General features: G+C 41.8%; 1 protein-coding gene across 5 annotated transcripts in view; it reads right to left on the bottom strand.

Annotated features, from left to right (window-relative positions):
* LOC111575996 (plasma membrane calcium-transporting ATPase 1-like) overlaps positions 1-27,889 on the bottom strand; it is a 153,092-nt gene that overhangs the window by 34,534 nt on the left and 90,669 nt on the right. For all 5 annotated transcript variants that reach the window (XM_035953448.2, XM_023281468.3, XM_055010767.1 and 2 more), the window contains 5 exons: positions 24,003-24,185; positions 13,760-13,974; positions 13,392-13,634; positions 11,566-11,807; positions 11,176-11,413 (listed from right to left, as the gene is read on the bottom strand). In XM_035953448.2, the coding sequence (XP_035809341.1) occupies positions 11,176-11,413; positions 11,566-11,807; positions 13,392-13,634; positions 13,760-13,974; positions 24,003-24,185 (1,121 nt within the window). The remainder of the gene's footprint in view (positions 1-11,175; positions 11,414-11,565; positions 11,808-13,391; positions 13,635-13,759; positions 13,975-24,002; positions 24,186-27,889) is intronic.

Below are 27,889 nucleotides of genomic sequence, written 5' to 3'. Positions count from 1 at the left end.
ACTCCACCTGTAGAGCGAGTTGAACAGAGCGAGGTGGCGGCAAAGCGAAAGTAAATTCAGAGTAATTTCAACCAAACATGACCGACACGGAGAAAATAGTCAGACCGAAATCCTCAAAACTGTGGCAGCATTTCACGCTTCACAAAACAACAAACACGCGTAGCATGCAAGCTTTACAAAAGTGATATGATGTACGGGAGCACCACGGTGATGATGCAGCACCTGAAACGGAAACACGTTGGAGTCGCCAATGAGGATGAAGGAGCTCAACAGCAGGTAAGTCACTACATTATCCTACGTTTGTTCTGTTTTACAGTGAGGAAACGTAACGTTAGTCTCTCTGGTAGCTCTCCTGATGCTAGTGTTTGTTAGCTGATTAATGACAGTGACAGGGCACGTGTGTGTGTCTGTGCGCGCGCGCGCGCGTGTGTGAAACTTTTTATTTCACTTTAATCAGCTTAAGCAAGGTTTGAATATGCTTTATAAATAAACGTAACTTGCCCACAATGGTGATAATAATTTAAAGATTAAGCCTCAAGTTTTAATTTTCTCACAAAGTCTGAGTGAAGACACTGGTCTGTGTTGGAGTGAGGCAGGATGAACTGCATTTGGACCAAACAGGGGTTAAAGTAACTTATTTAGTATGTAGTATTTTTTATGGTGCTTGTCCTATCTATCTATCTATCTATCTATCTATCTGTCTATCTGTCTGTCTATGTATCTATCTATCTATCTATATGTGTGTGCGTGTGTGTGTGCGTGCATGCGTACTTTGTGTTTTGTTCTTTGGACTACTTACTTGCCTTAACCTAATACTGCAAATAAAACAAGATAATTACTGAGTTGTTGTAAATTGTGCTATAATACATACTCAAACTATACTATCTTTCTCCTTTCATGAACAGCAAACAATGACAGGCTTCATGATGAGCAAGACATCATGTCCACCACAGCAAGCAGCTGTCCTGACTGAGAGCATCCTCAACATGATGCTCACTGGCATGAGGCTTCTGTCGATGGTTGAAGACGAAGGCTTCGCTTCAATGATCTTATTTGCTCTGTCAGTCCAAATCTTCTCTTTCTGAATAAAGCGGCGGAAATTAAAAATGTGTTGTTTTTTTATCCGATTCATCGATTAATCGAAAAAATAATCGGCAGATTAATCGATTATTAAAATAATCGTTAGTTGCAGCCCTAGAGACATTAATGGTTTGTAGGAGAATAGCATATATATGATCCTTTTGATTAAAACTGCCCTCTTTGTCACTGGGGTCCAGGTGTGAGTATAAGTGTGATTGTTTGTCCTGTTTTAAGTTACTGTATTGTTTTTAAGTTATTCTCTTGCTTTTTTTTTTTTTACTGTGAAGCACTTTAGTCACCCTTTGGGGCTGTTGTAAAGGGCTACAGCAACAAACTTTGATTGCCATAGTTCAGATGATTTTACTATTAATGATTATTGACACGTAGTGCTTACAATATTAGTCTAAGAACTCTTGAATTGAAATGAAACACAATGCAACTAAAGCAGTCATCACAAGAGCAACATGACACAAACATATATATAATATATAAATAAAAGATGCACAGTCCAGCTGGGGGCTGCACAGTGGAGTGGTGGTTAGCACTTTCGCCTTGCAGCTAGAAGATCCCTGGTTCATGTCCCGGCCTTCCTAGGATCTTTCTGTATGAAGTTTGCATGTTCTCCCTGTGCATGAGTTGGTTTTCTCCAGGTTCTCCAGCTTCTTCCCACAGTCCTGCTATTTCATTATTCTAAATTGCCCGTAGGTGTGAATGTGAGTGTGATTGTTTGTCTCTATATGTAACCTTGTGATAGACTGGTGACCTGTCCAGGGTGTCCCCTGCCTTCGCCCTGAGTCAGCTGGGATAGACTCTAGCCTCCCCGCGACTGTAATTAGGATTAAGTGGCGCACAGATAATAGATTGATGCACAGTCTGGCTGGGGTCTGCATGGACCCCGAACGATTTTTCTCTATATACACCACAAACCTGGTTGGAATCAAACAAACTTTGGTGTATGTGATAGCAACTAGGTGGGTGACAATTACCTAAAGGGACTGAAAAATCCAACTTGCAAATCAAAAGATATGACAAGTTATATACCACTGGGGTCCGCATGGACCCCAGGTGTACTGATGAGGGTTAAGAGGTCCAAGGTAAGACTCAGAAATAATTCTTGGCCCACTGGCAGCAGCATTTCCTGCCTCTTTTGCTGCTACACTGCATTTTATTTAGGTTGTAGTTCATGCTGTTTTGCTGATTCTCAGCCGGTTAACGACAGCTCTCTGCTATTTCCTTCTTTGTTAAAAATGGCTGTGTTCATGTTTCGCAATTCTCTTCCTTCAGGTGTGATGATTTACACTATAATCATTTATCACTATAATATTGAGTGATAATTTACTTATCTCTGTGTTTAATACACAAAATAACGGTGCTTCATAAAATGTTGTTGGCCATCTAGTGTGAAATTTTAAAATGTTTAAAGTTTTAGTGTAAGACTTTTTTCTTTCAAAAGATGCTGTAAATATTAACCCACTGTGATAAAATCCTAAAAATTCATCCCTGTTGAAGGCCTGTTCTGTGTGACTATGTAAAGACAACAGCAGCTGGTCTAAAAATTATTTCCTAAGCTGTAAATTATGTGGTTCTCATGTAACCTGCACAGACAGAAGAAAGGTTTGGTTGGTGGTTAGATTTGTTGATTTGAGCTGCTTTACTGAATAGCTGGAAACTAAAGAAAGCTATATCCTGACAAGATGATGAGTGTATTGGCCTTTAAGTCAAGGAACTGATTATTAATTACAGAAGGCTGAAGAAGTCCTTATACAGTTGCAGTATATGTTTAGACTTCGTGCTGCCTGGCTACAGTTACATCTTGTCTGAGAATATGAACAGACAGAGAAGACAAAGTGAGGAGATAAACATCGAGCTGCTGATTGACTCCTGCTGCTCTGCAGGTACCATCCTGTTGGTGATCTTTGTGCTCTGACATTAAAGCAGTAGGCAGCAGCAGTGAAGCTTTCTGAGCTTCACTACAGGCGTCATTTAGCACTACAGAGCATCTGGACTCTGCACACCTGACCCAGACTGACTGTCTTTATGTTAGTAAAATGTTGTTGATTTACCTCCAAGCTTCCTTATGACTCAAATATACCATAATTTAATCAGAAGCAATCTGTCAGATTAGTTCAGCTAAGCTCTTAATGTAGAAGATTTCAGCTCTGTGTTCTCTCACTACATGTTCTTTCAGCCAAACTCATTTTTGTACCAGAAAAAAAAACAAGCTGCAGACTCAAAATCCTCATTATCAAGCAGATCTACTGATACAAGACTGAAATTTTAATGGTTTTCATTTCAATATGCGAACAGACTTGATGTTACACTGCAGGTACAGAAGCTGCAGGCTCTTAGAGCTGTTCAGCAAAGGAACAAAGCTATCTCTGTCATTTTTCACATGAACAACTGAGCGCAACAGAACAAATGTTTGAGTAGTGACCTTCTGAAAGTGTGCATCATTATTCCTATTCATACAATCATGGTGTTGAAACACAAAAACACACAAAGCACGCAGAGCTGTTGGAGAGAGGATGAAGAGACAGCTGGAAGCAGCTAAAGGAAGGATAAGGAAGACAGGTACAAACAGCTGGATTATCTGTCAATCTGCAGGTTTTCACAGTTTATAGAGTCTTTACAGATACAGTGGAAATAGAAATATATGTCACATCAAACTGCAGTTTCTTCTGATGCTCTAAGACTTTCAGTGATTTTTGAAATCACTTGTATGTGTTGTAATTACATAAAATTATCTTGTTTTGGATTATTGCTGCAGATTTTACTGCTGTTACTCGTTATTCTTACTGTAAAGTACCCTGTAACTGTTGAACAAATAAAGTCAGTTCATGTATAGTCTAGGCTGTTTGACTGTTAAACACAGTAACTGGACATGGAAGCAGATAAGCAATCTCAGTTATTTCTCAAGGTTTATGTTATCGTTCAGTGGGAGCTGCTTATCTCTTACAGGTATTTGATAAAAACAACATGCCTCCTCAATCACTGGATCCCAGTCAAAGTTCAGGTAGTTTCACTCTGACTGCTACAGTCTCTGACTGCTACAGTCTCTGCTGTCACATAAGTACAACAACCACAACAAAGAAGTACACCAGGCACAATGTTCTCTGTTCCGCTGATGTTTTCCTCAAATATTTAATTCAAGAACCAACTTGAACCCTCTGAACCCCAAAACCTGTCAGGAAGTTTAAGAGTCTTTTTATTAACTTGCCAAAATGACTCCATTAATCATGGCAAGAGGCTGTAAACACAGAAACAATCATCACATTCTCAACTTTTTGACAGGCATAGATCTAATTTTGCCCCACTTTCTGTTATGTCTGGAAAAATAACCTAATCTAAGGTGAAAATAATATATATTTCATCAAAACTATTTTATTTCACGTCACATGTGTGACGCCCCCCGTGTATATGTCTGATGGAAGAGCTAACAACGTCTGTTCTCTCCAAGGTGCTGCGATTGGCCAGGTAAAATCACTGAGATGTGGAGCACCTGGGCCTGCTGCTCCACCTCCACTATATATGCTGGCTTCCAGTGACCTGTGGGGGCCCCCTGCTCCTTCGCCTGAGCCACATGCACAATTTATTTAGTTTTCTCTGTTAGTGCACCCTTCAACACTTCGCACCACATCATTTTCACACACCCCCATACACACTACTGATATTACAGAAAGACACACTCCATACTCGTAGTTATTATTTGACTTATTTTCAGTTGTAATAAATTGTTTGGGTTATTTTGTTATTCTGTTCTTTTGTCATGGCCATTGAGCCGGGTTATGACAAAATGGGGGCTCATCCAGCTGTTTTTTTCTCGTTTTGGTTGCGCAAGTGAGTAAATTGCCTTGTTTGAAGTGTTGATTACTTGCAACATTTGGATAATTTGTTGCGCAATTTGGTCCTTTTTCGGTCGGAATTTGATGATTAGTGCCTAAGTTAATGGTAATATATTTGTTAGGAGTTTCCGCTTTTGGGTACCTCCGGGATTTGTTTGTGTTGCAGTTAGACTATTCAGATGATTAATTGGTGCTTTGTGCCGGCGAGAGCGCACGTGCGTAAAATTGTTTGGCGCACCTGTTTCCTTTTGTTTCCGTGTTTATACTGACGGTAAACCTTTTGTCCGTGCGTTTGTGGGGACAGAGGAGAAGAGCATTGCTTATTTTGGCTGGTCATCGGGGTAAGTTAATTGGTATATTGTTAATGTAGACTCTAAGCTGTATCTATGTTTAGTTGTTTATTTACCCTGTGGACTCGGCGTGGATCCTCGGCTGCAGTTTGTTTAAGCAGGTAGCAGGAGAGTCAGATAAGAAGGTATCGTGTGCTTTGTTGTTATGGTGGTGTGGAGTTTTCCCCGGTAGGCTGTAGCAGCGTTCCCCTTTCGGTTCGTTGCGTGGGGCTTGGTAGTGCTGTAACGCGTGCGGTTAAAGCTTTGCTTGGGAGCATGTCCGTGGTTTCGGGAGGGCTGCTGGCGTGCTAGTCGCCCAACCGGGCCAGCGGTCAACGGTGCATAAGAACCCGCCGCTAGTCGTTGCATGAAGACTAGGGAAGAGTTAGACAGCGGGGTTTTGTCCATTAGATAGCGGGAGAGCTCCATACCGGCTCGTTGTGATCCTCCGAGTGCACACGGTGGCCTTGTGGTGCCTGACGGGTCCTCTACAAGTGTAAAGTTGTCCTATGCTGTAGTTGTCTTTGAATAAATCCTCAAAATGTCAGAAGTTGAGTCATTTATTGCTGCTCCATCCGAGGAGAACTTGGAAAAATGTACAAAAGACCAGTTGGTGAGGCTTGCTGAATATTATGTGTTAATTTGGGGGATAAACGATTAAAAGAAAATATTAAGGTGATATTGAAAACAAAATTAATGGAAATGGGAGTTATGGCCATAGATCAGGAAGAGTGTCCTGCCGTCTGATCGTTTTCTGTGCAAACACAAGGCTTAACATTTGAGCAACAGAAAGAGCTTCTGCAGTTACAGTTGCAGCACGATCAATTAAAACATGAACTACAAATTAAAAAACAGATTGAAATCGAGCGCATCCGGCAGGAGAGAGAGACCGAGAGAGCCAGGTTGGAGTTTGAAGTGAGTAGTCGGTCTAGGAATAAAGCAGAGGAGCAACAAGGTGATGGAAAGAGTGAGCAGGATCCTAGACATCCTTTCGATATAAATAATTTGCGTTTATCGCCACAGTTTAATGACAGAGACCCAGATTAATTTTTTGTCCTGTTCGACCGGGTGGCAGAAGCAAGAGGCTGGCCTGATGCAGACTGTGCTTTAATGTTACAGTGCGTCCTGACAGGGAAAGCGCAGGAGGTATATTCTTCACTGAGCCCTGCGGATAGCTGTAGCTATGAGAAGGTTAAAGCGGCTGTCCTGAAGGCTTATGAAATTGTTCCGGAGGCGTACAGGCAGCGATTTAGGTCGTGGGAGAGACGTCCTGGCCAGACGTTTGTAGAGTTTGCCAGAGATTTATCCTTGCATTTTAAACGTTGGTTAACTGCTCTTGATGTCACAACTTTTGACGATTTGTGTGAGTTGCTGATTTTAAAACAGTTTAAAAATGTGCTTCCATCGCGCATTGCCGCACATCAAGACTGCATCCCCGGCTGCTATGACGGCAGATGAGTTTGAGCTGCTTCACAAGAGAAACTTTCGGGAGCGCGCTGCTGCGCGTGATGATTTTGGCTGGCGGGGAAAGTATTCGTGCATTCCGGCGGGGAAAGTATTCGTGCATTCCAGCGGAGCAGATGCGTTCAAGGACAGTCGGGTCATTTAATTCAGAGGCTGGAACGCGACGTAGCGTTGACAAAGCTAAGGTTTGTAGCTACTGTCATCAAGTAGGGTATTGGAAGGCTGAATGCCATGTTTTACAAGCCAGAAATAAAGCTGTAAAATCAAATGTAAAGCCTACAGCTGCAGCAGCGCCCGTTGTTACCTGCAGTTTCTGAAACTCTTGTTTCCGATGTTTGTGAACCTGATGTTTTGTCTGCGTATGCGCCGTTCATTCGGGATGGTTTTGTGTCTCTGGTAGGTGATGAGTCAAAGGTTCCAATTAAAATCCTGAGGGATACAGGAGCTCATGATTCCTATATTGTGGCTTCTGTATTGACATTTTCTGATCAGACGGATACGGGAGACAGTATTCTCAGCCGTGGGATGGGTTTGACGGTGTTGCCCATTCCGTTACATAAGGTGGTCCTTGATGGCGAATTGGTGCAGGGTGAGGTATCTGTTGGAGTTCGACCGGCATTGCCCATAGAGGGAATTCATTTTATATTGGGTAATGGGTTCGCTGGTAGCAGAGTGTGGTCAGAGTCAGCTCCTTCACCTTTGACACTTGATCCTGTGGATATTTTGTCTATGAAGGGTTCTCCTGAGTTACAGGAGATAGTTCCAGCTTGTGTGGTCACACGTGCCATGAGTAAGGCTGAGGCTGTGACGAGCAGTGGTGATGATGACGTCATTACAGCGGAGGTCCCACCGCTGTCTGATTTTCCTCTGGCTGTATCAGCCAGTGAGCTGATTAAAGAGCAGCAGAGTGATCCTTCATTAAAGGACATGTTTGGTCGAGTTTTACCAGCAGCTGAAGTAAACAATGTGGCCACTAGCTACTGTGTGCAGAATGGCTTGCTGTTTAGGAAGTGGACGCACCTCGGCTGTGATTCTGTTGGAGAGGCTGTTTTCCAGTTAGTGGTTCCGGCTAAGTTCCGTCCCTTGGTGCTGAAGGTGGCCCATTATGATGGTGGACACTTCGGTGTCAGAAAAACATATTTGCACGTTTTGAAACATTTCTTCTGGTCACATAAAAAGAGATGTATCTACATTTGTAAAAACCTGTCATGTGTGTCAGTTAACAGGGAAACCGAACCAGTCTGTGAAGCCTGCTGCTCTGCAACCGATACCAGCCATAAGTGAACCTTTCGAACATCTTATAGTCGATTGTGTTGGCCCTTTACCGTGTTCAAAATCTGGCAGCAAGTATCTTCTTACAGTGATGTGCCAAAGCAGGCGTTATCCTGCTGCGTATCCGCTGAGGTCCATTACAGCTAAATCTGTGGTAAAGGCGCTTACTCAGTTTATTTCAGTGTTTGGCATCCCCCAAATTGTGCAGAGCGACTGAGGTTCAAATTTCACATCACACATATTTGGACAGGTACTGAAAACATTAAAAATAAAACATAATAAGTCGTCAGCTTATCATGCGCAAAGCCAGGGTGTGCTTGAGAGGTTTCACCAGACCCTGAAATCTCTGCTCCGGGCGTACTGCACTGAGTTGGACAGGGACTGGGAAGAAGGTCTTCCCTGGCTGATGTTGGCTGCGAGAGAGGCAGTTCAGGAAAGCACAGGCTTTAGTCCAAATGAGCTGGTTTTCGGACACACTGTGCGTGGTCCGTTGTCTGTCCTTAAAGATGACTGGGTTGAAACAGAACCTCCTAAAAATTTGATTGACTTCGTTAATGGTTTCCGTCATCGCTTGTTTGTTGCTGGTGCTTTAGCGAGAGAAAAATTGCAGATGGCTCAAAATAAAACGAAAACACTACATGATTGCCGCTTGGTACATGAGGAGTTCAGTCCAGGAGACCAAGTTTTGGCTCTCATGGCTATCGTAGGATCACCATTTGAGGCCAAGTTTGCAGGCCCTTATAGTGTTGTAGAAAAAGTGTCTGATCTTAATTATGTAATTTCAACACCGGGTTGTAAACAATCCAAAAAGTTATATCATGTTAATTTGCTTAAACCTTATTACAAGCGTGAGTCTGATACAGTGGTAGGTAATGTTCCTGAGACTGTGCGTCCTGTGCTGGCTGTGAGCTCTGTGTTGGAGGGTTCAGAGGGAGATGGGGTTCCTAAGCCTGATGACAGTTTGCTCTATGGTCGTCTAAAAAATTCAGAATCACTTCATAACTTGGAAAAAATCGTATCACACCTGTCTGTGTCCAAGCGTCTGGAGTTGTCAGAGCTAATCGGTAGGTATCCCTGTTTGTTTGGTGATGTGCCGTCACAAACTGATTGGATCGAGCATGACATTGATGTCGGTGATGCGCTGCAATTAAACAGAGGTTTTATCGCATGGCACCTGATAAACTTAAACATCTCGATTCTGAAATTAATTACATGATTGAAAATGGAATTGCTGAGCCTTCATTCTCGAGTTGGGCATCTCCGTGCATTTTGGTGCCAAAAGTAGACAAAACACCCCGGTTTTGTACAGACCTCAGAAAGGTTAATGCCGTCACCAAGTCTGATTGTTTTCCGTTGCCCAGAATGGATGACTGTATTGACCAGGTAGGTTCAGCCAAATTTGTCAACAAGTTTGATTTGCTTAAAGGATACTGGCAGGTTCCTTTAACAAAACGTGCACAGGAAATTTCTGCGTTTGTTACTCCATCTGGACTGTTCTCTTATCAAGTAATGCCGTTCGGGTTAAAAAATGCTCCGGCAACCTTCCAAAGGTTAATGAACCGTGTTGTAGCTGGTTTGGAGGGCTGTGCCATCTATTTAGACGACTTGGTGGTTTACAGTGATACGTGGCACTCACATCTGCAGCGCGTCCGTGCACTCTTTGAGAGGCTTGCCTTGGCACGACTCACTGTGAATTTGGCCAAATGTGAATTTGCAATGGCGAAAGTGACGTATCTTGGCCGTGTGGTGGGTCAGGGTTGCGTTGCTCCAGTTGAGGCAAAAGTTTTTGCAGTCTCCCAGTTTCCTCAACCTACAACCAAAAAAGAACTGCAGCGGTTTTTGGGGTTAGTTGGTTACTATAGGAGCTTTTGCAAAAATGTTTCATTTGTCGTTTTTCCATTAACAGAGTTGCTGAAGGCGAAGGCAAAATTTGTCTGGTGTTCAGCATGTCAACAATCGTTTGAAAATGTGAAGCGCCTGCTCTGCTCTTCTCCTGTTTTGGCAGCTCCGTGTTTTGACCGGCCGTTTATGCTGCAGGTGTATGCCAGTCAGGTGGGAGCAGGAGCAGTCTTGCTGCAGGGGGATGAGCATGGGGTGGTGAGACCAGTTAGCTTCTTCTCGAAAAAATTCAACCGTTATCAGAGCAATTATTCTGTGATCGAGAAGGAAGCACTGGCTTTGATCTGGGCATTAAAACATTTTGACATATACGTGAATGGGGCGCCCCTAGTGGTATATACTGATCACAATCCCCTTACATTTTTTGAGGTTTCTTAGGTCACCCAATCAGAGATTGGTTAGGTGGTCTTTATTTTTGCAGGGCTATGACCTCACCATTTTGCATATTAAGGGGACAGAAAACGTCATGGCGGATGCTTTGTCCCGTGCACCTATGCCATGACCTCTGACCTTTAGACTTCCTTTTATAATGTTTTATTGATGCCTTGTGTGTTGTGTTGTTGCTGCTCTTCTCTCCTCTCTTAGTCTGCTTCTCAGGTACCGGGGTTGTTGAGAGTGGGTGGGGTAGTCTACGCGGCACACTGTTGGGCGGACATAAACATTGGACTGGTTGGGACTTGTATATATTTGTTCTTGCTCATTGCTGGTTTTGAGGATTTGATATTTATAGTTATGGGTTATTTGTTAATGGGTCACTGTGGTTTTGTAGATTTGGTATTGGTGATTTGGAGCCCCCCCCCAATACACACTACTGATATTACAGACAAGACACACCCCATACTCGTAGTTATTTGTTTGACTTATTTTCAGTTGTAATAAATTATTTGGGTTATTTTGGAAAGCGGACTCCTCCTGTTCTTTTGTCATGGTCATTGAGCCGGGTTATGACACGTGAGGAGACAAATATGGAAACTAATTAAAAACTAATTAAAAACATCAAGTGTTAAATATCTATAGCATGTGGAGTCAACACTGTTTCCAGTCTGGACACTTGAAAACTTTTTGGACATTTTATGAGTTTTTTAAAAGTTATGTGGAATAAATATTACATCCATTCAATAAGTAGTACGGGATGACAGATAGATACTGCTGCATCAATAATGTTTCTCTCCAATTAATCAAAAATCTCATCGCTGAAAATGATCAAATATGGGGTGTAATGACTCTCACTAATCAGTTCCACTTGACTCTGACATCAGGTGTTAAATAGATGTTGTGGCTGACTGTACCTCAGGTCTGACGGGGTCTTCGATGCCGACCACAGCGATACAGGTGAGCTCGTTCAGGATGTCATTCTCACTGTCCCATTGCGGTTCTCCGCCTTCGGCAGGGAAGTCTCTGTAGGCCACGCAGATGGTCCTCAGCCCGTCGCAGGCCATCGGCTCAATCACCTTTCGCACCATCTCATCACGGTCCTTCGGCTTAAAGACACGAGGCTGACCCTGGGCGTCCAGGATACGAGAGCATCTGGGAGAGGAGGCGGAGGAGGGAGGTTATGAGGCATTTAAACAGGTAAGAAACAGCATCCATTCCCCCTCCATCCAAACAGTCCTGTTCATCTCAGACGGATGAATGAGGGATTAGCTCGCACAATGAGCTTACTGTGTCTCTTTTCTTACTTCCTCAGCACGATCTCTGATGCTCCTTTGCTGTACATGCGGAAGCCACCATCGGCGTTCTTCAGGACCGTGCTCATGGACTTGCGTGAGGAGTTGAAGGTGTAAACCTTGTAGAACTTCTCTTCGGGCACTTCGTCTCTAATCGGCTGGTAGTCCCTCTTCATATCGAGAACCAGACCCAGCAGAGCGCACTCTGTCTTGTTGCCCACGTGGCGAGGCAGGCCACCCTCCTTCTCTGGAGGCTGAGAGGAGACACAAAGTTTTGATGTCAAAAAGGAACTTCATTTATCTTTTTGGTTTTTGGAGAGGTGAAAGTTTCTTTTTACACTTATGATCAGTGAACAGCTCTTATTCAAGCTCTTACGATAATTTGGAGTTTTCTAAGAACCATGTATGTTAATTCAGTCATACAAGCGCTCATCTGAGCTTGTAACAATACACAGGAAGTGTTTCAGCTGCATCTTTCACCTCTGAGAGAACAGATATAATCATATTTTAATCAATTGTGCTGCGATCATGGACTGCACACATTTTATTTGGGGTACACGAGTAAGCGTGACCCTTTAAACCTGTACGTTTAAAGGAGACAGATCAGGGTCTATTTTCTACTGTTTTATGTGCCAAACTGAAGCACGATGGGATCTCGGGTGGCAGCCATGATGTGTGTCACCTGAACTTGATCCTGAGTCTGAAAATGTCTTGTGTTGATGCTGCTCTGCTGTGCCTCATGTGTAGGCACAATGTAAAATGTATACGCTGCTTCCAGTTACCTAAAATATCCAAACCTGCTGAGGGTAAACAACCTGTTTTCAGGCAGGGTAGCAGGCTTTTCCGTTTTTGACTGTCAGTATTTATTATTTAGTAAAAATGAAACATACTGCAAAAACAGTAAATCAACAATCTAAGTTCTGAACAAGTCTGTGTAAGAACAATATCACTTTTGACTTTCTCTTCACTTGTCTGGGCTGCCCTCAGTGATTTCAGTTGAGGTTTAGGTTAAGCTAATCCTCCAGGGAATCAATACAATGTCAGAAAATGTAATAAAAGCAAGTGTGTGTGTCTCTGCTATGTTTCCTCTCTCTTTGTGAAGAACAGTTTCTAATCTTGAAAGCGAAGGTTCTTTATTAAGAGGAGATTTTGTGCAGTTGTTAATACTTCAATGCATTTGTTCTTTAGTGTCTTTTGTCTATGAAACAGACATTAAACTGCTGCAGCTTTGCTGTTGAAACTATGACATATCCCATAATGTCGATATTCAAAGTTGCTTAAAGTAAAAATGAACAAAAAACAATTTAGTCTTTAGACTGTAACACCTGGAGTGGATGTAAAATTGATTTGGTTGCAGTTTTTAACACAACTCAAATGTGTTTGTCAGCTCTGAAAACTTGATGTACTCATAAACTTCAGGAGGCAATGAGGCTCAGAAATACAAAAATAAAATGAAAATGCCGATAGTATGAAGATACATTTTTGCATAAATACATTAAAGATAACATATAATTAAAAAAAAATGGACTGATTGGGCACCCAGATAGCTCAACTGGTTGAGTGAGCGACCCATGAACGCAGCGGCCTGGATTTGATTCCAGCTCACGGTTCTTTACTGCATGTGTTCCCACCGATTCTTCTCCCTGCTTTCCTGTCTGCCTCTCAACTGTGCCTATCAAATAAAAACAGCCAACAAAAGGCCAAAACAATAACTTTAAAAAAAAAAAAAGAACTGATTCTGATGAGGGTTTGATTTCAAATAAAATAATGTTTCAAGGTTAGGATTAGCATCTGTGTTCATGTTGTTTTTGGGTGCAGCTGGACAGTGAAGGTCTCACCAGGATCTTGGTGGTGTATGCTGAGTTGATTGAGATGCTGTTGACCAATGTTTCCAAAGTCTCTGGTTTGATGATGTCGGGTTCAGGGACGGTCTTGTAGTGTGTATCGCCGACATAGGCCTGCACCACCGTCATGCGGTTCATGGTCAGAGTACCCGTCTTGTCAGAGCAGATAGCCGTGGCGTTGCCCATGGTCTCACAGGCGTCCAGGTGACGCACCAGGTTGTTGTCTTTCATCATTTTCTGAAAGATGCAGAACAACGCTGCTCATCAAACTTATCAAAACCTCAAAGACTATTACACAACTCTGAGAGGGGTCCATTAGTGTTATTTTTGCCATAATTCCTTTCACTTGGCACCCTGTTCACCTTGACAGAGTAGGCCAGAGAGATGGTGACGGCGAGCGGCAGCCCCTCGGGAACGGCTACCACCAGCACCGTCACACCGATGATAAGGAACTTGACAAAGTACTGGATGTATATGGGGGTGCACTCGGCCAGCCAGGTCCGACCCTGGATCCCGAAGGTGTCAATCACAAAGTAGAGGATGAGGATAATGACGGTCAGAGCCGACATGATCAGACCTGGATGAAACAAACAAAAAATCCCATTGAACTCAAAAAGCTGTAAATTGTACAAATAATGTTCAAGACATTAATAGTTTAACAGAATATATACATTTTAACTCATAAGGCAGAAGATGAAGCACATGCATGTCAGAAAACCTGTTGTAGATTAGCTGCAGTACCTGGGGTCCGTTTCACGAAGCAGGTTTAGTGAAAACTCTGAGTTTGTTAACCCTGAAATGAGGGAAACTCAGAGTTTTCCGTTTCACAAAGGGAGGTAACTCAAACCCGAGACAGAGGGGTAACTCTAGCCTGTTTCACAAAGAGAGGTAACTTAAACTCTCGGTCAGTTACCATAGTAACAGACTCTATGACTCTAACCTGGTCGGGACCAGGTTTTTCTCAGTAAACCTCGAGTTTCTCTCAGTCTCCGCCCTCTTTCAGCCACACACGCCATTTCATTTCCTCATTCATTCAGTCAGCTGGCGAGTTTTGGCGAAGTCTAGTTCTGCCGTTTGTCAAAATGACGTCCTTTTATTAACGATCCAGTAGATGAAGGAGCAGCATTACTGCACAGAGAATTCAATATTCGTCAGGAGATTGTTATCAGACCGCGCATAGATGTTCTCGCATTTCTCGACAAGTATCTTTTAGAGCGGTACCGTTTCACGTCACAGTCCATAATCTACATCCAACCTAATCTGTCCTTACATTTACAACATGACCAACCGCAGTCATGCTCTCACATCCCAGCAGATATTGTGTGTTGTGCTGCGGTTCTTTGCAAATGGAAGTTTTTTTTTATATAATGTCGGAGATGCAGAGCACTTCAGTAAGACAACTGTATGCAGGACGGTCAGAAATGTGTGTCTGGCCCTGGAACGACTTTTACCATCTTTGTGGTTTTCCCTGGACATAAACCTGTCAGAGCCATCAAGGCTCTCTCTCTGTGTGTGTGTGTGTGTGTGTGTGTGTGTATATATATATATATAGTTGGCTGAATAGAAGTCTGTGTTAGTTTAAATAGGCTTAATTTTTTAACAGAACATGATATGGATGCAGACATTTAGACTATGTGTGGGATAAAACCACTGCACAGTCAAACAGCCACCTAATATTTAGGCTACTTTACAATGTAAAACATGATCAAAATGAGGTAGCTCCATGAGATTATGCCGACTTCTTACCTGTTTTAAAAATGTTTTTATATTTCATCTTAAGCTTCTGCCACATGCGCTTCTCCCCCGCGGGATTGCACCTAAATGAAATAACTTAATAGTCTACTATTCAAACAGTTTTCCTGTAATATTATTGTGATTTAAACTTACGCATTGACCCGGGCAGCAATGTTCTCCCACACCGTCTCCCTCTCTTTTGCAGCTGCAGGTGCTGCACTTCTTTCTAAAAACATGCTCAAACTTGCTATATAAACGCATTAAGATTTCCAGTTCAAGCGGTGTAGTCCTCCGCTTCCCCATTGCCATGGTGACTCGTCGAATCGGCGCTCCATTGATACTGGCTTTTCAGAGTTGTGGTGCACGCGCTTAACTCCGGGTGAAACTACTCCGAAATCAGCCGTTGTGAAACCGAAAACTCAGAGTTTTCTATCTCAGAGTAGATCAACTCAGAGTTCAGGGTTAAACTCAGAGTTTGTTGAACCTGCTTCATGAAACGGACCCCTGGTTGTTCCACCAGATAGAACCTCTTATTGTTTAATATTGTAGGGACCAAAGGAGGTGAACACTTGGACTGCCAACAGTTCAAATTGGCAAGAAGAGAGCATTGTGGGGCTTTAGGTAGTGATAGCCCACCATAACAGAGACTTCTGTGTTGGTTAATGACTCCAACCAGAGCTCACATTGTGAAATGAAGCCAAAGTCTGCTGAGCTACTGTTCCTACTGCTGAGTGGTTGATATAATTATTCCAATTTGGCTTCAAAAATCATGTGTTTGTGGTTTTAAAAAAACTCTGCCAGCGTCTGGAATGCTGTCCACTGTACCTCAGTCGCACTAATGACAATCAATTACTGATTGATAATGCTGCTATTAACTAAGAAAACTATTTTTAAAATCCCTATCACTGTAGTGCACATACAAAGAATATAATCGCAGAGGGCAGTAGTATTTAGAACATTTATCCTTAAACTTTTCATTTGGAATTGCCATCTTTAAGAGGCAACTGGTTACCATATATTTCCTTGAAAATTAACATTTCAATGACGCCTTAGGTTGTTATGTTGTGATACTACTTCTAAAATGCTTGAATGTCCAATAATTGCTAGCTGAAGCGACACTGGCAGTCAGAGCTTCTGTCCTCAAAGTTAAAGAAACATACCATGTAATCAGAATGTCTTCGGTTTGATTCTGATCTTTGTTGCATCAACTATCAAAAAAGCATAAACTTTCATGTTCTTGAATGTGTAGCCTCTGATGTCTGGTTTCCCCAACTTCTGACTGGCCACACCTGAATATATCAGGCTTGCAATGCAAATTAAATTTTCGATAAGAAAAATGGTCAAATGATAGTTATTAGTGATTTTATTTTAACAAATCAGTGAGGTCTGGACGCAAACGACAAGTAAAAGAGTTGATAAGTAGCCACTGTACTGAACAGTGCAGTGAAAATGTTGTTTACGACTTCCGGGGTTAGATGGGGTAGAAGGACGTGTGCAGAGAGGCTCCCCAGCGCAGATTCAATAACTTTAATTAAAGACTCGTTATGCTAGCAGAAAGTGAAAATCTAGATAGACAAAAAGAAGCCGAAACAAAAAGACTCAACGGACAAAAGCTACAATGCCGAAATCTCAAGACAAAAACAGCTCCACTACCAAAGATAGCAAAGTAGCATCGCAAGCTAGCGGCAACTCATGTGGCGCTACAGGACACCCCGGAACGAGCATAACGCCGGGAGACCTACTTGAAGCGATAAAAGATTTAAAATCCGAGATGAAGGGGGACAACGACAACTTGAGAAAGGACATTAACTCGTTTCACACAGAAGTGAGCAGTAAACTCGATGGTTTGGCCGAAGAGATGCAGGGGCTGAAGGAGCGAATGGGTGAGACGGAGACACGAGTGGGGCAAGTGGAGGACTTGGTCGTGGAAATGACCGAAGCGCTCACAGCAGCTATAAAACGCCAGAAAACTGCATCAAAAACTCACAGATTTAGAGTCCAGGTCAAGAAGAAACAACATCCGCATCTTTGGAGTTGCAGAGGGTGAAGAGGGAAGCTCCGTGATGCGCTTCGTTTCAGACCTTCTCAAACGTGAGCTGCCACTACCCACAGACATGGACCTAAAGATACAGCGGGCTCACCGCTCCCTCGCCCCGAAACCAAGGCCAGAGGCCCCAAGACCCATCATCATTAACTTCCAGGAATTCACAACTAAAGAAACCGTGTTAACCCTTTGATGCGTAGACCATATCAGGAGATACCCATTTTCCATTGGATCTGGGTCACGTTTGACCCAGGTTATGCATCAAAGGGTTAAGAGAAGCCCGGAAAAGGGGTAAGATTCAGCTCGGTAACCGCCCGCTTTTCTTCGATCATGACTACGCTGCAGAGATCGTGCAGAAGCGTAGGGAATACAACGAGATTAAGAAATGCCTGAAGGCGAAGGGTATACGTTTCCAGATCCCCTACACCAGTATGAGAATCCACTGGGACAGCGGAGTCCGGACCTACACCAGCGCGCATGACGCGGGACGGGAGCTGCAGAGACGGGGCTACAGTGTGGAGGTGCCCGCCGCGGAGGACGAGGAGGACCCCGGTGTGACCCAGCTGAAAGAGCTGCTGGGCTGGCAGCGACAAGGCAAGAACCCGCAGGGAGAGACACCTACCGCGGCCGACAGAGCTAAGGAGAGACTCCGGGAGTTCCAGAGGAGCTCCACAGAGTGACAGGAAAATCGGCTTTGAGAGCAGTAATATATTGGACACGTAATTCACTTTCTGAATTAACACTTTTGAGCTGGGAGCGGCTCCAGGGACAGGACTGAGACCGTTGGACACATAGGATGGTAGTAGGTTCACTACTGAACCTCCTCATAGGGCCCTTTCCTTACGACAGGTTTTACCCTAGACCCACCAACGGGGTCATGGAGGAGGAGAGAAATCTGCTCCTCCTTTGGAGTTCCAGGTATTTATGTTATGTTAGAGTCAGTTGTTCTACTGATGCTGTTACTATTTTTTCCTATGTTTACGGAGCGACTGATTTCTTCTTACTTTAAATGAGTGTGGCACATAAAATAATATCTTTAAACGTGAATGGCCTTGGTAACCCCCTAAAGCAAAGTAAGGTTATAGCAAAACTGAGAAAGGCTAAACCAAGTGTAGTGTTTCTGCAAGAAACACATTTATCAAAAAAAGAACATGAAAAGTTTAAAAAGCTGGGCTATGTGAACTCCTTTTACAGCTCATGTAAGAATAGCAGAAGAAGAGGGGTAATAACATTGCTACCTAACTCTGTTAATTTTGAATTAATCAAGAAACCGATAGAGAGGGCAGATATGTGATTGTCAAAGGCAGGATAGACAGCGCTTTAGTCTCTCTAATTAATATATACGCTCCACCGGAGAGCGACAGAACATTTCTAAAATCTGTTTTTGATAAAATTGAATCAGTGAGTGAGGGAATTGTAGTCTGTGCAGGAGACTGGAACATTATTTTAAATTATAATATGGATACAACAAGTATTACAAGACACAAACACAACCTGTCCGAAAGCTTGAATATGTTAATTAAGGAATCCAGCCTGTTTGATGTGTGGAGGGACCTGCATCCACTAGAGAGGAACTTTACACACTACTCAGCAACTCACAAAGTACACTCCAGAATAGATTATTTTTTGATGAATACCACAGACAGACACAGGGTTAAAGAATGTACCATAGGGACTGCAGACGTATCGGACCACAACGCAATCTATTTAACCATAAATCTGGACAATATAAATAAAAAAAAACTCTATGGAGATTGAATTTAGGAATTCTAAACAATACGACAAATGTGGAAGATATAAAGAGAGAAATAAAAGAATGTATTAACATAAATAGAGATAATGAGGTTGCCCCAACAATAGTCTGGGACACTGTCAAAGCAGTAATAAGAGGTCGTCTGATCTCAAGGACATCTTATATAAACAAAATGAAAAGGCTAAATATGACAAATTACAACAACAGTTGAGGAAACTAGAAAAACAACAACAAACTGACCATAGTGACGAACTGGTAGAACAAATAAAAATAGTTAAAAAAGACAAACAATATGACATCTGAAGAAATGGAGAAGAAATTACGATTTACAAAACAAATATTTTACGAATCCGGACCCAAAGCCACAAAGATTCTGGCAAAGCGCCTCAGAACACAAAAAATTAAACACTCAATACACAAAATCAGGGAACCAACCAGCAATGAAATAATATATGAACCAGACATAATTCAAAAAACCTTCAAAGATTACTATAAAATGCTGTACTCGTCACCTGAGAATATAAACGAGATGGAGATTAAAAACTATTTGTTAAAACTGGATCTTCCCTCCATAGGTACTAACCAAAACGAAGGTCTAACCTCTCCAATAACAAAAGAAGAGCTTCAGTCTACTGATGAGTAGACTGAAGACTAATAAAAGCCCTGGGAGTGATGGATACCCAAATGAGTGGTATAAAATCTTCAAGCAGGAGGTCTCCTCTTTACTGTTGGAGTCTTTTAACTGGACACTCAAACACGCTGAAATCCCCCCTTCCTGGAATGAAGCGGTCATATCTGTAATCCCCAAGGAAGGTAGAAATAAAGAGTACTGTGAGTCGTACCGACCAATCTCTGTCCTCAATGTCGATTACAAATTATTTACTTCGATAATTTTCAAAAGGTTGGAACATTTACTGCCAGAGCTAATAGATGGAGACCAGACAGGTTTCATAAAAGGCCGACAAACCCAAGATAATATTAGAAGGACAATACAACTAATAGATACAATTAATAAACAAAAAACAAGTGCAGTCTTAATCAGCCTTGATGCAGAGAAGGCCTTTGATCGCGTCAGCTGGCCTTTTCTTTTCTCTGTGTTGGAGAGGATGGGTTTCAGCAGTCAAGTCATTAAATGTATCCAAACCCTCTATAATGAGCCAACTGCCAGAATTAAGATCAACGGCACCTTAACAGATAATTTTACACTTTATAGAGGCACCCGGCAGGGATGTTGTCTGAGCCCCACCCTATTTGCTCTTTTCATAGAGCCGCTGGCTGAGGTGAACTCAAAGGAATTACAATAGCACAAGAAGAACATAAAATAGGATTATTTGCTGACGATATTGTCACATACTTAAAGAACCCAGACTCAACATTTCCCAAACTTCTGTCAGTCCTGGATAATTTTGGCCAGAAATCTGGGTACAAACTTAATATAAATAAAACACAGGTCCTGTGTGTGAACTACACACCGAGCAGCTCCATCAGACAGAAATATAAATTAAAATGGGATTTGGGAAATATAAAATATCTTGGAGTCTTTATTACACGAGACCTGAATAAGCGCTATGAGATAAATTACCATAAATTCAACAACAACATACAGAAAGACCTGTCAAAATGGTTATCAATAACTTCAGATTTCAGCACAAGAACTGAGGCAATAAAACTGAATATACTACCTAGACTGTTGTACCTATTCCTCTCTCTACCGGTTCGGATCCCAGACTCTCAATTTACAGCATGGGATAAGCAGATATCGCGATTCATTTGGGAAGGCAAAAGACCCAGAGTCAAATTCAAAACACTCCAACTGGAGAAACTAAACGGAGGCCTTGCGCTACCCAACTTAAGAGAATACTTTTACGCTGCTCAGTTGAAATACAGGGCATGTTGGTGTTCTCCAGAATATTATGCTAACTGGAAGAATATAGAGCTCACCCAGAGCAAAAGTCTACCTCAGACCAGGTTAGGAGAAAAACACTACAGACACCAGGAAGACGACAACTTCACTGTTTCTGAAAACTAAAAACATGGACGGATATAGTTACAAAATATAAACTTAAAGGAGACTGTAGGTTATTGCTATGGCCTTCACAGACAACTCTTTTCAGACCAGGACAAACTGACAAAACCTTTACAACATGGACAGATAGAGGTATTATAGCCATATGCACACTGACAGAAGGTAACATTTTTAAATCATTTGAAAGGGTTAAAAATGAATTTGAACTAGAAAACAAAGACTTGTTTCGTTTCTTACAACTAAGACACTTCTTTGATACACAGGTAAAAACTGTTATATCATCAGAGAGTAATGTGCTGGTTAAAATGATGACGGATGCCTATAAGGAAATACCCTCCAAAGCTGTCTCTAAACTATACACATGTCTACAGAAATGTAATGGTAACACTTCACTGTATATAAAATCTAAATGGGAAGGTGAATTACAGACCAAAATTTCAGAGTGTGATTGGAGTCTATTATGTAAAACACAACACAGCTCTATGAGCTCCAAACGCTGGAGAGAGTTTGGCTGGAAAAATCTGACACGTTTCTTTGTCACGCCTCAAATTAAAAGCAAACAGACTGGATTACAACAAAAATGTTGGAGACAATGTGGAAGCTATAACGCCAGTCACAGTCATATTTTCTGGTCATGTGCCAAATTACAATCTTTCTGGGATGACAGTATTGGACTTTTGGAGGACATTTTAAATTATAAGGTTCCCAGGGACCCACGAGTTCTGTATCTGGGATTGATCCCAGAAGGAGTTGTTATGAAAGAAGATAGGTACCTCTTCAAAATAATGATTGTTGCCTATAAGAAGGCCATTACAAGAAACTGGTTGAAAAGTGATGCTCCACAAACAGGACACTGGATGGACATTATGGATCTACGTGATGGAGAAAATGACCTTTCACCTGCGAATCAAAGCAGGTGACTTTACACAAAACTGGAGAAAATGGACATTATTCAAAGACAAAGACAATGCTCACTCAATTAAATGAGAATTTGTATGCCCCCTCTTGTACTATTTTATTTTATGTTAAGTACTGTCTTTGTTCCTGTTGTTTATTTATATATAAAAAAATAACTAAATAAAGAGTTTAAAAAAAAAGTTGTTTACAACATTCTGAGTGTGTTTGACAAGTGAAAACAGGTGAAATGTTAAATCCACTGCATGTGTTTTTCTACTTCATCTCTCCTCTCAGTCACCTTCGGTCAAAGTGTTTTGGCCCAAATTCTATTTCTGTGCAGTAATGAAGGGCAGTCGATTACTGAAGCAGGTCTGAGGCTGGTGCCCCCCTCCCACCCTCCAATCTGTCCTGAAAGCCCCTCAGTGTATTAAGGTCAATTGAAATGACACAGAAAATACCTTCAATTCCGGGATAAATCATGTTCCCAATAAAACATCCATCCAATAAAACTGAGTGCATTTTGACCCTCAGCCTCCCAGTGTCCCTCAGTGCCTGATCACTTTGTGTCCTATTAAAGGAACAGTCCCACATTTCTGGAAAAGTCTCTGCTTTCCAGAGTCAGATGAGAAAATCAGTTTCATCTCTGTGTAGCCAGTAAAGAGACTGATCTGAAGTTTATCAACTTAGCTCAGTCAAAAGAAAGAGAAATCCTCCTTCATATAACTCCACAACTGTCTAATTTACAGTCTGAATCTTAGAATTACAATGACCAGTCCATCTTGTGGGTATCGGGGTCAGATCAAGTTAACACAGTGATCCAGTCACACAGAGATTAAAGAGGGTGTGGTCAGTTACAGATCAGTGACTAGTAAAACTTTTTAATTAAATATCAGTTTTTAAAGCGGTAGTTGACTTCTGGCTCTCTTGTTCATAGATGCTGTCAGATGTGTTAAAAATTTTTATTCCTCAGAGTGCTTGTTAGTATGACTGTAGACGCTCAGGCTGAGCTCAAAAACATGTACTTCTCTTTTTACTTTCAGTACATATGACACAAAGTATGTACTGTTTAATGCAGTATCATACTGCAGTATTGGGACAGTCTACTCAGTCATAATGTGCACCTTAATCTGTGACACTCGCCGTCTGTAGTGTGAAATGAGCTGTCATCTGCATGTCGCTGTTGGTGGCTCAAGCTTACTTATATTAGACACTGAGATGTATGTGACTAACTGTGCCGAGGACTGTGGGTTGAAATGGTCAGAAAAGAAAACTGGGTACTAACTATATTATGTACTAGGCAATTTTAAATCTGCTTATGGTATACCATGTAATATGTTAATATGGATATTGGTACACAGAATGCTTAGTTCTGTGAAGGGAGGGATGGTCACAGCGGAACTTCAGAGTGTGGTTAAAAACTTTTTGCATTTGAATCTCTTTAATTATTAGTTCAAGTTAACGGCTTAGTTTCTTCTAATTTACAAGGCACTGACCAGCAGGATGCCACCAAATACAACTTCTCTGGTAAACTGGTCCCAAAGCCACTATTCAATTTATTCAAGTGACTGGTTAAAGTTACTGTGTGTTACTTGGGAAAAGTGCATTTTTTTTTGTGCTATACAAACCTGGAACATTAAAACATTAAAACTTTACACAACTATAACTGCAGGTCAATTTACAACCATGATTACAAACTATTCTGCTTTTAAATGCAATTATTTTTTACTGTGTTCTGTGACACATATGGTACCACGTGTCTCTCTATCACTGTGGTGTCTAAATTAAAGTGCAAGGAACATTAAAGAAAAGTGAAGGTTCCACACCTGTCTTGAAAAGGGCTGAGTGTCTTGATCTACTTTCTGAAGGAAAGTTTTATACCACACACATATCTGTCCATTATTTATGAAGCTGCAGCAAGAAGTGGGTTAGCCTAGCTTAGCATAAAGGCTGGAAAAGAGGGAGAATATCTAGCTTGAACAAAGCTAACAAAACTCAGCATCTATGGCTCATTAACATCTGTTTTGCTTAATTCGTAGAAAAACAAAGTTTAAAAATTATGAGGTTATCTACAGGTTTGTAAATGTGACTGAATAAAGCTTTACAAACATTCAGGTGAAAGCGACTTTATTTTATGGGTGTGTGTGTTCTCACCAGCTTTGCCGATCTGAACAGCCAGCCTGGTCAGTTTGCCCTGCAGCACAGACTTCTCCTTCTTGGTCACGAGGGCCTGATTGACCTTCGCCTTTGGTTTGGCCTCCTCCTTCTCCTCTGACTCGGCGGCTTCCTCACTCTTCAGTGGCTGGATCTCCAGAGCGATGCCATCCTGGGTCTTGGCTGGTTTCGGAGGGGGAGGTCAGGAGGGAAAAGGAGGAGGAGGCAGGTTTTAAGGGGTCAATGAGGGAGCAGAAGGAAGGATCGGTGTGGTGAACAAAGAGAGATGAGGAGGAGGAGTAGGAGAGATCAGGAGGAGGTGAAGATCAGGACAGACAGAGAGATGGAGATAAAGGAGATGGTTGTAGTTTAGAAATGACAATGGAAAAGAAGGAAGTTTTTGATGAGTGAATTAAATCAATGTATAAGAATAAATCATAAAACAAGAAGGAGGGAGCAGGGGTTTGGGAGCAGTTTGGGAATGAAGGAAGAGAGGCAGAGAAAATGTTAGATTCAGTCGGAGGGAAAGCTGAAAACGACTGGATGTGGTGTTTGCTCAGAGATCAGACAAAACCTCTGACTCTTAATCATTATATGGTGACCCTTTGACTAAATGCAGAGAGCAGCGTTTCATCAGTTTATGATCACAGAACATTCATGAAAAGGTCCACGTAGCTTTCAGAGAGTGTCACAGACAAGTTGGGAGCATTAGTTCATAATGAAGAGCAGCAGACAGAACAGAGAATACAGCAAATACAACAGAGAGGATTTAACACAGGGCTGTCAATCAAACACACGCACACACACGCACGCACGGAAACATGCGCGCACGCACACAGTTTGTTTAACATCAGAGATCAGAGTTTGGAACAAGGTTGAGTTCTGAAGTCTGACATGACGTCTAGCTTCGCGTCCTGCTTGGCGGCTCTACTGCTCATTTGCATAAACAAACTGCGTATTTACATTTCACTTCATCAGCTGTGATCCTGTTCTGACTGCAGTACTGTATGTGCAGCTTCCTGATCTGTTTGATCTGTGCTTTCAGTGAATTCAGCCGCACTCGCTCCATCCATTGTCGTTTGTCATATTTCCATACCAAAGAAATGTGAGCAGATGATGAATGGAAACAGAACAGACCTGCACTAATGTGACACACTGAGGTTTGATGTTCTGTTTGTCTTCATGAACAACTGAGTTGACAACAATGACTGAAACTGGGAGGATTTTACCTCCAGATTCCACCAATTCCTTGTTCAGTTATTAACATTAAATACTGGAAATGTTGCAGTGGGCTGTTAAATGAATGCACAATGACTCGTCTGTCAGCTGACTGTATAGTCTTATTTTAAACCCTGTTGGAGAGTCACTGCTGGGAACAATATCAATATCACATCTGGAACCAACAACACTGACAGATCATGGACATAAAGCACATTAGATTCCTGGATGACCATTAATAGGATTCTACAAAACAAGGAAAACTCTGCCCTGCTAATCTAAATTCCTCAACTCCTGCTGCTATTGTCCTGTCAGTATTATCTACGAGTGTGAAATAATCAGGTCTGTTCCAATTTTCAAATCAATTTAAAGCTACCTTTACTAGAAGCGACCCATGCCAAATTAAGTCAATAATAATAATGTGAAGTGAAACCATACAGTATATTTTTATGTCACATCTGCAGAGAGTTTTTAGAAAGAAGTTAAAATTAAAACGGACTAAAGGAAAATAACCGACGGGGCTTCAAGCAGGAAAAGCCTAAAATTATTTTAAAATGAATTAAAAGAACTTGTCAGAAAATTGAGGGATGTTTTAGCTGAACTGCAGGCTGTGCTTACACAGAGCAGAGAACAGACAAGTATTCATGTCAATTAAAGATGTAGTTAATCTATTCATAATATGTACTCGCCATTATCCCTGTGGATATGCTGATTGCAGTTTTTGGATTTTTTTTAAAAACAAATATTTTTAATAAATGAGAACTTTGGCTGCAACAGTGCTACCAGTGCAAAAGTTAGTCAGGGGTCCTGAATTGCCTTTTTGTTCAAAGGTGCTACACAAATAAATTTGCTTTGTCTTACCTGTACAAGCAAACCTGACAGAAAAACTTTATATTTAAGGAATAAGTTCTTGCATGAAGCTCAGTCTCTAATAAACTCCCTCCCAACTCACTTTGATATTTCTGTAAAAAAAACTAAAAAAAAAAATCCACAACGAGTTTGAGAACAGAACTGAAAGTTTTGTAAATGCAAACGTAGAGTCTGTTTTTCTATGTAATAATGTGTTTTTATCGCCTCCGCTGTCAGTGCCATTGCCTCACTCAGAGTTTCATCAGGATAGTCATGAAAAACTCCCCACACAGAAGTTCTCTCTCCACAGCACGACAGTTAACATTGTGGACGTGGGGATGAATCAAACCAGGAAGCTGCTGAGCTTTATGCACATGGTCCACTCTTGAGACAAGCCACGACATAGAACTAACTGACACAGCTTCACATGAACAGGACTGAGACTCACTGACCAACCACAGAACTGGAAACAGGCGCAGCACTGAACCATGGGAGAACGCACGGCGGGCAGAGGGGAGGGGATGTCTGACAGTCAAAAAGAAAGCAAGTCAACAAACAGAAGATGAATGCAAAGGATCACCCCAAAGAACGAAAAACAACAGTAATGCAGAACCACAACAGAGAGACAGAAGGAGGTAGTCGAGGCTGCAGAGCTGTGGAGGCTGCAGGAGACTTCAGCAAGACAGAGAACAGAGAAGAGGGAGAGAGTCAAACGGTGAGTATGAGACAACATGAAGTCCTGAGCAACACCCTGCAAGGAGGCAACAGTGAGAGAAATGACAGGAGTCAAAGGCGAAAAAAAAAGAAACTGAGGAAACACAGACAGAACAGACGACAGCCCACAGCCCACTAATACTGTCAGGGTGCAACTCCCACACACACCGACAGCATCAACATCACAGCTCTGAGCGCTTTAGTCACGTACGGTGAAATGTGATTCTTTAACATTCATCAAAAACCAACAACACACAGTGGAGGTGATTGAATGAACAGTGTTCACATTCTTCTTTAATACAGCTACTGTTCAGTTGCCACGTTTACATGAGACCTTTAATTCCTCTTTAATTTGGAATTAAAGTTAATTCCGCTTTAAAATCTCCTTGTAAACACTTAATTCCGAATTAAAAAGTTAATTCCGAATAAACTACCTGGTTTATTCCGATGTTAATTCCGAATAAACCAATTCCTGTGTACACTCTATTCATGTATACAGTTAATTCCGCTTTAGTTAATTCCGGTCATTCTGCACATGCTTGGCTCCTCACTTAGCGATGATGTAGCAACGTACACAGCTTGGTCGTCTGCCTCCCTTCTCCGGTATTCCATCTCTCTTCTCCTTCTCAAGTGACGCAACAGAAGTAGTACGCCATTGTCGAGTTGCTGTTTCAAAACGACAATAAAAAGCAAAGCGAAAAGTGTGCTTATTAGTTATTCCTCCATGTTGTTGGGGAAAAGAAATGCCGCGGCAAATTGTTTTCTTCAGGTAAACAGGGATACGTCACGTCCACTCCCTGTCCAATCAGAATCCTTTCCAATGCCCCAGTGTTAAAGCGGAATTAAGAAAGGGGATAAACATGCGGTCCATGTAAACCTTAATTCGGAATTAATATTTCCATGTAAACGCGAAGCACAAAACTTAAATTCTGAATGAGTTAATTCCGAATTAATAATTCCAAATTAAAAAACTTCATGTAAACGTGGCCAATCACTTAGTTCTTCCACTACTTTGCTGTTCTTTGTATCAGTGTTGTGTTTTGGCCAATTAAACTTCCTCAGCAGATACTAAAAATGCTTCATTCAGAGGATTAAAAATGACCCTA

The sequence above is a fragment of the Amphiprion ocellaris genome, chromosome 5 (genome assembly GCF_022539595.1).
Source record: "Amphiprion ocellaris isolate individual 3 ecotype Okinawa chromosome 5, ASM2253959v1, whole genome shotgun sequence".
Taxonomy (NCBI): domain Eukaryota; kingdom Metazoa; phylum Chordata; class Actinopteri; family Pomacentridae; genus Amphiprion; species Amphiprion ocellaris.
The sequence above is the reverse complement of the archived record's forward strand: the minus strand, read 5'-3'. Positions and strand labels throughout refer to the sequence as shown.